Here is an 11,739-nt window from a genome sequence, read left to right as displayed (position 1 = left end):
AAACGTTAACTCTGATTTTTTCCTTCACAGATGCTGCCGGACCTGCTGAGCTTTTCCAGCAACTTTGTTTTTGTTCCTGATTTACAGCATCTGCAGTTCTTTCGATTTTTATTTAGGGATAAGAGAAGATTTGATAGAGGTTTTAGGGAGAAAATGTATGCATTCACAAAAGGATCAAAAACAGAGGGCACAGTTTAAGTCTTTTGTGAAAGAGGCAAATATGAGGTGAGAAAAAATTCTTTCACGTAGCAAGTATTTAGGGCCTGGAATGCACTGCCCATAAATGTGGCGAAGGCAGGTTCAATCAAGGTGTTCAGGAGGACATTAGATGATTATTTAAAGAGAGATAATGTGCAGGTTGCTAGGAAAATGCAGGACATTGGCAGAAAGCCAGTGCAGAGACAATGGGTGGAATGGCCTCTTCGGCATTGTAACAATTGGATTTACCTTCTTGCGCAGACTTCTGTATCAAGGTCCGCCAGGAGAGAAATCTCCTGCTATTTCAACTAACTGAAGACCTCTTCTAATGATCAAATAATGATCAGACAGGAACACCAATGGGATTCTGTGGAGGTCTCATGGAAATATGACAGAGATGGTCCTTGCTTTATGAAGCGACAACACCCTTTGGAAGGGAATGGGAGTAGAAAATGGAGCACATGTGAACACAGAGGTGTTGATTGTGCTTCTTTTCTGTTAGATAATATTGACTTTTTGCAAGGGGGACAATGTCTGAGGAGTGGGACCATCCCCTACATCAGCGAGAATAAGGTTCAGAGAAAACTTGGGTGGTTGGTAGCTTAGTGAGAATGAAATAGAGGAGAAGATCAGAGTCTTGGAAAAAATTAACTCATTTGGTGATGACAAAGAAACTAAAAAGAAATGTGTTCCTGGGCTAGGGCAGATGGAAGGGTGGGGAAGATTTGGTTTTGTAGGCAGAGTGAAGACTGAAGTAGGAAATACTTCTAAATGGATGGTTTCCACCATGAGAGCAGGAAGTTTGAGTTTGTATCACATGATATCCAAGTAAAGATGGTAGGCAGTGGAAATGGTTTTAAGAAGAAAGATATTGGGGAAAGGAATGCCTGGGGTTATCTTTGCATTCTTCAAAAATGAAAAAGACAATGGTAGAAATATGAAATGCTACTTAACTTGCCGTACACCTACAGCAACCTCTGTCTATTTTTCATGTTCGAACCTGGACAATTGAAATGTGGAAAAAATATTGCTCAAGTTGTGTTCCCGCCTGGAACTAAGTTTTCATGATTTTTGCGATATTAAAGCATCAAGAAGAAATCCAATCATTTTCCATCCATATACATCAGAGGATGAGAAACGGTGTGGGTTTTGAGGATAATTATAATTCCAAAAGCCTTGCTAACAACTAACCTAACTTGCTGTTTCAGGTGAACCTGCCTCGGGCTATATTGATTTCACTTCCATTGGTGACCCTGCTGTATTTAATGGTAAATATTAGCTACCTGGCAGCCATGAATCCAACTGAGATGATGGCATCTGGTGCTGTGGCTGTAACATGGGGGTAAATTACTTCAGCTAACATAAGTTGTGATTTTATTTATATGTTTATTCAAAGAATGCCATTGATAAATGAACTATGCATCATCCAGCTCTGCACCTTGTTGTCTCTGTTATGCATTGTGACTAACTTCTTTCAAAATATCCCATAGGTTCAAAGACATCTGCAGCCAAGAATGATGCTATTAAGTTCAATGTGGCTGTACCAGATCTTTGCTGAAGTAATCTAAAACTAATCCCATTACCTCTGTTGCTTCACTCTGCCCCAGCTCCTTCTCCACCACCAGGAATCCTTCTGCCTCAAATGCTCAGGCATTTATTCCCTTAGAAGATCGTATCACTGCCTCAATTACTGCCTATTGCAATGTACTCAAAGCTTTCATGAACTTCTGGGTAAATAAATTTCCCCTAGTCTCTCTCACCAGTGTCTGGACTGAATTTTAAATTGATGACCCCTTGTTGCTGACTCTTGACATGAGGAAACAGGTTTGCAGTATTCACTGGTACGTACCACATTCTCCACTAACTGGCCCCACCTCACCCTGGGACTTATCTTAGGGATGTTATTGGTGAATCATCCAGTCTCAAATCAGTCCCACAGTCACCAGAGACTTTCTCTGGAGGCATAACAGACATAGAATACTTGTCATTCAACGGCTTTCAGGTCTTTGGCTTCTTATACAAATTGAGGGTATGGCAACAATCTCAGGCTCTAAATCTGACTGACTCAAATTCAACTTCACAGAACTTTTTTTGAAGGAAAACTTAACACAAGGTCAGTGCTCCAAATGGGAAAAGTCCATTAATTAGCATTACAAGCAATTACAAATATAACAAAGGTCTGGAGATAATGATCAAAATATTCAATATTAAAGGATCTGAGAAGTAACTTTTTCACGCAGAGAGTGGTGCATGTATGGAATGAGTTGCCAGAGGAAGTGGTGGAGACTGGTACGATTGCAACATTTAAAAAGCATCTGGATGGGTATATGAATAGGAAGGGTTTAGAGGGATATGGGCCAAATGCTGGCAAAAGAGATGAGGTCAGATTGGGATGTCTCGTCGGCATGGACGAGTTGGACCGAAGGGTCTGTTTCTAAGATGTATGACTCTATTAGACCTTACAAAACATTGCCATTGAACTGATGAGTTATGGACATTAACAGGAAGCTCACTGGTGAAATAAAATTTAAGATTGTGATGATTTTTTGACAACAAGAACTTACATTTATATAACATCATTAGTGTAACAAAATGCCCCAAAGTTCTCAATGACCAAAATTTGAAATGGAGAGTTTGGAGCAAGTGAGTAAAAGCTGAATTAAAGTGGTGGATTTTAAGGAGTGTGTGAAAAGAGGGAAAAGCAGAGAGAGATGGGCACAGTGCACATTGATGTGAATTTTAAAGTCAAGACTTCACTTGACTGAAAACCAATATGAGTCAGCGAGTACAGTAATGATGAATAATTGATATTTGGGGTGAGCTAGCACACAGGCAGCAGAGTTTTGGATGATCTCAAATTTGCAATTTGTAGAACATGGGAGAACAGCTAAGAATGTATTGCAATAGTCAAGTCTAGAGGTAGCAAAGGCTTAAATGAGGGTTTCAGTAGCGGCTAAGTTGAGGCTATAACGCAAAACTAAAAACAGATGATCTCACAGATGGTTTGGTTAAGTCCTCTCTGTGCCAATATGAAGCCTTGTTTGAATGCGTCTCGATCAGCTTCAGACAGTTGCCAAGAAGAAAGAGTCAATGGGAAGGGAACATAGTTTGTGGCAGGAACTAAAGGTGTCTTTAATTATTCCCACAATTTGATTGGAAGAAATGCCAGCTGCCTCCTTTAGGTGAATAGTAACAAAGGCTGATTGGCTCAGGAAGGACCTGGTGACTGAGGGATAGATCGCATTGGCTGGAAAAGTAATATCATTGGCAATAAGAGAAATATTAGCAATAATCAAAGAGAGGGGGAGGTGTTGGTGGTGATTTGGGTTGGGTTCAAGTGGAGAATATTGGTCAGTTTTCGTTTAATGTTGAATTTGTAGGTGCGCTCCTACTCTCCAATTTCAACATTGAGGTACTGCAAGTATGTTCCAGCAGAACATAAAGGGAGGTGCCAATAGACTATTGCTTGCTCTGTTGTGTCCAAATTGCACCCCTATGACTTGTGCTTTCTATAAGGGGCATTATAAACATATATACCATGTGATTGTCCATTACAATTGCCTCGGTACCCTAGGTATCAGATAAGCCCTCAGTCTGTCCTGATAAATGAGGCCCCAACTTATCCTGAAGCTAACTGACTCCAGAGCCTAAGGCTCGAATAACAACAGCAAATCTTGTCGCTCTCCCAGTTTCTGCTGAATAGTCAGAACTAAAAATCCCAATATCTTCTGAGTGTTCTAAGAATGGAGCAAGACTTTAGTAACAGTCTAAGTAACACCAAATTGGAATGACAATAGTGAAAAATGGCTGCGAACTGTCTTTCATGACTTCCTTTGGAACGTTTTCTATTTTCAGAAACAGAGTGCTGGGCAGCTGGGCTTGGCTAATGCCATTGTCTGTTGTTCTTTCCACATTTGGGTCTGTAAGTGGTAGTTTCTTCACTGGAGGACGCAGTTGTTATGTAGCAGCCAGAGAAGGTTCATTGGTAAGTACTTATGGCTGAGTCTTGTGTCTTTTTTGGCTATGTGTGAGTTGTGTTGAGTTGTTTTTGGAGGGATTCTTGTCATGGTGCACAGTGAGATTTCTCACTGTATCTCACCAAACTCATCTCATTAACTACCTACACCATTCCTATGGCATTTTTCATGTCTGATTCTATCCCCATCTTATCACATGTCATTCCTCGAACGACTTGCCACTCAGCAGATATCTATCGAAAGGCAGCATCCCTTGTGCCCATGCCAACTTACAATGCATGTTGTACATCCAGGCAAGCCCTATCAGCATAAGGCTGTCCTGCACAGTTCCTGAAATTTGCGCCAGACATGGCAGGTGAGAGAAATTGTCACCAACTTGTGGAGGGACCTGAAAGTCGTGCTGGTCAGGGTGGTGAAGATGCAGGATATCCACTTCACCAGGAGCAGCGGTGGAGGGGACGAGATCAGAACGTATCAGGCTGGTCTGAGGTTGCCACCTGGGTCAGTACAATCTCGGCCAGCTTGAGGAAAACCACAACACTGTGGGATGAAGGTCAGTGACCTTCTCAATCATCATCACCATCTTCTCTCCCCTATCTCACACACTCTATCTCTGCTTCTGCACTCACCAAGACTCATGCTCCACCTCTTTCACCGTTACCTGCAACATCTTCACTCACTCATTGTCACCCAAACCAATCCCATTAACCCTGCGTTGCCCTCAGCACTGCATCCTCACTTGCACAATACCTGCCAGCTACACCAACAGTAACAGCTGTGCCACCTACTTCCATACCTACCCCTCTCTCAGTCCAGGAGGAAACAGCCAACTACAGGGCTGAAAGAGTCAAGACTGCACAGCATTCTGACCAAGACAAGATGCTGATTGACCATCTGTAAGGCCCTGAACTGATAACAGGGGCTGCCCTTTACTCATTGGCTCAGGACCCTCTCAGTGAATGCTATCCCCCTGATCTTGACTAAGGACAGCTGTGACAAGGCTTCTGCCTTTGTGTCAGCGTTCTAGATTTGACACAAGGCAGCAACACTATGAGCCTGGTAGCTTTGGTTGAGGGGGCAAAGCACAAGGGCAAGGCAAAGCAATACAAGCAATGCGGGGATACAGTGAGCATCCAGGTTAGCTCAGTGAGTAAATACTATGACAGCAAGTGAAGAGCCTGGAGATGCAGCCTGGTCCAGTCTGAGCTGGGTCTTTGTCCCTGAGGGCAGTGTCCTTGCTGCAGTGTTACAATGAAGGTTACTAAGACAGCCCAAAATACAGCATTGTTGTTCAGAAGCATCTCATAAGTGGATTGGAGATGTGCCATGAGGGTGCATGGAGGCTGGTATATATCAGATGTCAATAGTCATAGAATGCCCAGGGCCAGTGCCTTTAGAGTGTGCCCTGAGATGATGGCTTGGAGGTCTTTTGTAGCAAGCAGTGAGTTGCAGTCGGTACGCGCTCTGACTTCCAAGCCAAGATGTTTGGGTATCCAGTTTTGACTGTTTTTTTTAGCATCGGAAGCTGAATATTAATGAGGTGTGTTGCAGCCTTAAGGTTTTTTTTCATAGAATTCATATATTGCCTACAGTGTGGAAACAGTTCACATCGACCCATCACCCTATAACCCACCTAATCTACACATCCCTGAACACTACGTGAAATTTAGCATAGCTAATCCACTCAGCCTACACATCTTTGGACTGTGGGAGGAAACTGTAGCACCAGGAGGAAACCCACACAGACACGGGGAGAATGTACTACCTCCACACAGACAGTCACCCGAGGGTGGAATTGAACCAGGGTCCCTGGCGCTGTGAGGCAGCAGTGCTAACTACTGAGACATTGTGCCGCCATTTTGTTTATTTAATCCAACTTATTTTCAATTTGCAATTGTCTAGTGAGAAACTCAGCAGATACATAAAAGATACAACGCATTGCTCCCTGTAATGACTCAGGAAACCTGACTGGAAAGGAACATCTTACTTTCTACTAATACCAAAATAGAGCCATAATCGTGGTCTACATAGGCTAGTCCCAGCTCAGGATAGACAGTGGAGAAACACCATTTGGGGTTAGTTGAATTATCAGACCCTCCCGGTGTCTCAAATATAATCCTGGACAAGTAAGAAGTGCCTTGGGTTTGTTTGTTGGATAGAGTCAAACTCCAATATTTGATTGTTTCCTTGCTATACTACTGTACAGAACCAAACTGTGTTTGTGACTATATGTGTATATATATATATATATAAAAAGATATTTTTATGAATAAAATATATTTTTGAAAGGAATAAAAAAACTTTGTAGACCCATCCTTGGATCTACTTTATAAAGGGTTCAGGTGATGAGTTCCAGCTCAGTAAGACATCGCTTGTTACCAAGGGAACTTGTACACAGGCTTTGCAGGGAGTTTAATTAATGATTCCCCATGGGCTTTGTCAGGGTTATCACACTCCCAATGTCAAACTACGCCTTGCTGGATTTACCGGTTCTGCCACAAATTGCACCATATATCACATCACTCAGATCCCCATAAGATTCCACCCAAGTAATTGTCACAGTGCATTGTACATGTAATATCAATTTAGCAGTGAAGAGCTCTGCACCTCTTGCGCTTCTAACAAAGAGTTTGGGAATGGGGGCAAAGTGCTATGATTTCAATTGTGAGGGGAAAACCTCTAAAAGTGAAAGATAAGGAGTCAGAAATACTACATGGGAGCTACTCCAGTTGGCTTGTTAATACCGACCAAATGCTTGGAAACTGTGAGCCAGCCTTTAAGCCTATTGCAAAACCCTTTGTAAATACATTTTTTACATATAAAGCATTGTGAACTGAGAACTCATAAACACATAAAATAAGATATGACCATCCATTCTAGCAAGTTTATGTTTTACCTAAACAACTATAGTTTTGTCTGTCAGGAACCTTATCTAAAACCATGAACTCATCTGATAAAAGCTCTGCCACAAGTCTTTACTCCCCACGCCCCTAAAGGATAAATGAAGCAAGATTCCAGAGTGTGTATTTGATCTTGAATCCTGTGGTTTTGTTCTTATTGATTTAAGGACTGAGAGCCTGCACAAAAGCTCTGCTTTAGGCTTATTTGCAATGTTTCCTGAAAGTGGCCTGGATAGCACTGCACACACTGTTCACATGTTGTCTCCCTTGTGATAACGTGTGTGCAGCTGTCCAAAGAAAACAGATATGAGCTATTCAAACAGAAGCTGCAGGCACCGAAAAGTATATGGAGTAGTCACTGCTGATTAGACTTAGCTTTAACATAAATTGTGCCAGCTGTATGGAATAACTGTTTAGAGTAGGCACAAGAAAGATAGCAATTATTCAAAAATTCAATCAGATTGGCCCTTAGTATTTCTGGAATTTCTAGCTAATTGTATCTATGGGCTGAACTTGCGTTATTTTGACTAACTGCGAGTTGTGTTGAGTTTTTTAGTTAGGTTTTTGACATCACGCCTCAGAGATTTCTCACCTTATCTTACCAAACTCACCTCGTTATTTACCTACTCCAGTCCTTTGACATCAATGTCCAATCCTATCCCTATCTTACCGTGTGCAGTTCCCAGAACAACTGGCCACTCAATAACATCTGCCAAAAGGCCAGCATCCCTTGTGCCAAGCCATCTCTATGCCTTGACGAGCACTGGCACTCTGAAGCTGCCTTGCTCAGGTCAAGGACACTTGGTGAACATGTCTGAAAAGGGGAAGGTGGCACTGATTCCCTGACAGTTACCTGGACGTCTTGGGTTGAGGGGTTCCTGATGAAGGACATCTTTGTCCTGGAGAGGGCACAGCTCCCACCAGCCTGAGGTTGAGAGTGCCAGCTGAGTAAACATGGTCTCCATCACCCCAGCCATTGATCCTCAGGACCAAAGGCATGCCAACAGGTGGAAAGAGAATCTGGAGAGCCCTGTTCACCTGGAGATGGCAGTTCCAGAAGAAACCTGGCCAAACGAGGAACCCCACCCAGGCCTACCTGCTTAAAACTACAGGACCAACAGACCCACTGCTGAGCAGGGTCTGTCCACTCCAGCCACGGAAACAGAGACTACCCTAAGACGCAGTGGGAGGGAGAGAAAGGGGAAAACCTACTGAGGGCACTTTGGTGCCTGGGTGACAATGCAGTCTGCATTATTTGACACTTATTTATAAATGTCACTGTTTTCACCTTGCATGTTGTTGTTTTTCTCTGTGTAGTCCCAAATGAAAGTGTGCCAGCACATTGTATGAGTACCAATCCCCTCAGACTGAGGCCTGCCTGCTTGCTTGCTCCCCATGCAGTGTGTATGATATGTAAGCTGCAGGCACATTATGCTGGTCCTTTTCATACAGCAAGGAGTGCACCCTGTTGTCTGAGGACTGCTGTCTATGTGCTAATTGACACTGCATGGCAAGGGAGGCAAGGAAAAGCATGGATGTTATGACCTTGCAGGTAGGCACTAAATGAGTGAGCACTAAGAGATTAAGTGAGATACAGCCTGTCTAATCTATGAGCTGGACACCTGTCTGTGTACACAAATTGTCCTTGCAGCAGCCCTTTCAATGCGAGTTACCAATGTGCCCTGCAATACAAGTCTGTATAGCCTGTATGTGTATCAGAGAGGTGCCATGATAATCATGAGGGGTTGGCAAGTGCTGGATGTCGATTCTATGGATCAGTGAGTTGTGTAGCTGCGGCCGACGGTGTTTATCCTAAGGTGTTGTTTAGTCACAGAACTGTAGAACCCCTGCAGTGTGGAAACAGGCCCTCCGGCCCAACAAGTCCACACCGACACTCAGACCATCCCACCCGGACACATCCCACATAACCCATCTAATTTACACATCCCTGAACGCTACGGGCAATTTAGCACGGCCAATCTGTCTAACCTGCACATCTTTGGACTGGGGGAGGAAACCGGAGCACCCGGAGGAAACCCACACAGACACAGAGAGAATGTGCAAACTGCACACAGACAGTCACCCAAGGGTGGAATTGAACCCGGGTCCCTGGTGCTATGAGGCAGCAGTGCTAACCACTGAGCCACTGTGCTGTCCCCTAAGCAACATGTAGGTCCTTCAGACCAAGCAGTGAGCTGAAGTGTCCAGGTACCTGGTTTCTGATTTCCATGCAGAGATGTTTCATCCTCTAGCTTGTTTGGTAAGGTCAGAAGTTGATTACTAATGAAGTAAGTTGGGCCATTAACAAGAAATAATCCTCTTTTATTCGCAACTTGACACCGGCTAGCGAGGAACTCACCTCATTGCTTGTTAAAAGCATTAAAGATGGAATGAGATGTTCCTGATGTCAAAATAGGCTTCAGTGGATTTCTTGTATCATTCTGCCACAAATCTCTCTAGAGTTAAAATAAAACAAAGAACTGCAGATGCCAGAGATCAAAAACAAAACGAGAAATTGCTGGAGAAACTCAGCAGGTCTGGCAGCATCTGTGGGAAGAAAGCAATGTTAATGGTTTGAGTTTGGTGATTCTTCATCAGAACTGTTTGCTAGGAAACAGTAGCATTTATGTTGGAGACAGGGTTGGGGGTGGGGTGGGGGGAGGTGGGGTGGGGGGAGGTGAGCCCAGAGAGAGATATATGGAAGGGAGATGAGGGGATTATTGATCATAAACTAGAACAGAAGACACGCTGAATAAGTGGTAATGAGAGCTGAGAGTAGGAGAGGAGGTGATAATAGACCTCTCCACAGCTAACTTTACTCAAACCACTCCCTCTAGGAATCTGTCCACAACCAATTCTCCCTGTGTCAGACAATTACCCTTCACTATTGCTGCAATGTAACATTGATGCCTTTCTAACACATCCTCAGTCATGCTGAGTACCATAAAAACTGTTCTGAGTAAGGGTCACTGGACCCGAAACATTAACTCTGTTTTTTCCTTCACAGATGCTGCCAGACCTGCTGAGCTTTTCCAGCAACTTTGTTTTTGACCATAAAAACTAACTTTTGGAGGGAGGCAAGTGTCTTACACAGAGCAATGGGGAGAAGCTACAGCAGAGCATTTCAGCTCTGAGTCTGTGGTCTGACATAAGACTGCTCATATTCACAGCTTCCTCCCAGGAACACTGAATTATCCCGAACATTTCCAAGCTTGATTTTGTACTAGGTTAGCTCATTATCAGGAAAATGGAAAGGACACTACAATTAGACTCAGCACCCTCCTGCTATGGGTGATTGTTGCTATCTAATGAGAGCCCATGGATAATGCATATCTACTGGCATCATGTTACAACTGCTGTAGGCTCAGCCATTACACTGTCCACAATCAGTCATTAGCATCTTCACTTCGGAAGAAAGGTCCTTGTCTGATGCATTTCTCCTTCTCTAGATTCTGCTCGATCTGAGTATTTCTAGCATTTTCTGTTTACATTTTGGTCTAGTAGATGCTCAGCCTGAAGGCTCATGCAAGAATAATGAACATTCGAGCAAGATAAGACTATGTGACACAGATAGAAGCTCCAGTACAACTCACTGTTCATAGAAACATAGAAGACAGGATCACCATTCTAAGCATTGAGCCTGCCCTGTTATTCAATATAATCATGGCTGATCATTGAGCTTAATACCCTTATCCAAACCTCCCCGCCATGTCCCTAGATTTCTTTAGCCACAAGAGCCACATTTACCTCTTTCTTAAAAACACCCTTTTTTTTGCCTCAATCACTTTTTGTCATCGTGAATTCCATAGGCTCACCACTCTCTGGGTGAAGAAATTTCTTCTTATCTCAGTCCTAAAAGGTTTACCCCTTATCCTTAAACTATGACCCCTGGTTCTGGACTGGCCCACCATCCGAAACGTCCTTCCAGCATCCACCCTGTCTAGTCCTGTTAGAATTTTATAGATTTCAGTGAGATCCCTCTCATTCTTCTAAATTCCAGTGAATACAATGCTAACCAACTCATACATCATGCCTCCTCATACATCAGTCCAGCCATCCCAAAAATCAATTTGGTAAACCTTCTGTGCACTCCCTTGATAGCAAGAACATCCTTCCACAGATAAGGAGACCAAAGCTGCACACATTTCTCCAGCTGTGGACTCACCAATGCCCTGCATAACTTTAGATTTAGATTTATTTATTTGTCACAAGTACTAAGTATAGGAATACATAAGTACAGCGAAAAGTGCACAAAGTCGCCATTCACTGGTGCCCACTTGGTTACAAAAACAAGAATTAAAAGATTTAACAGAGCCAAAAGGTAAGCCAGAGAAAAAGAAATGTCCAGATCTCAGTCCCAAGTCCCATCTCTACAATGGTGCAGGCGCCGCTCCGATCGCTGGGACACCGTTGCTGCTACCTCACCGACCTGCTCTCACCACAGTCCACCGCTCCCTCACCGGCTTGCTCTCGCTACTGCACCCTCACTGACCTGCTCTCGTACCGCTCCCTCACCGGCTCGCTCTCGTACCGCTCCCTCACTGACCTGCTCTCATGCCGCTCCCTCACCGGCCTGCTCTCGTACCGCTCCCTCACTGACCTGCTCTCATACCGCTGCCTCACCGGCCTGCTCTCGTACCGCTCCCTCACTGACCTGCTCTCAT

The 11,739-nt window shown here is 43.8% G+C and overlaps 1 protein-coding gene across 1 annotated transcript in view; it reads left to right on the top strand.

Annotated features, from left to right (window-relative positions):
* zmp:0000001267 (b(0,+)-type amino acid transporter 1) overlaps positions 1-11,739 on the top strand; it is a 37,460-nt gene that overhangs the window by 17,483 nt on the left and 8,238 nt on the right. The window contains 2 exon segments of the mRNA XM_020522899.2: positions 1,407-1,540; positions 4,054-4,183. Of these exon segments, the coding sequence (XP_020378488.1) occupies positions 1,407-1,540; positions 4,054-4,183 (264 nt within the window).

Source organism: Rhincodon typus, chromosome 5 (assembly GCF_021869965.1).
Source record: "Rhincodon typus isolate 14 chromosome 5, sRhiTyp1.1, whole genome shotgun sequence".
NCBI lineage: Eukaryota > Metazoa > Chordata > Chondrichthyes > Orectolobiformes > Rhincodontidae > Rhincodon > Rhincodon typus.
This window is presented reverse-complemented; position numbering and strand designations above follow the sequence as displayed.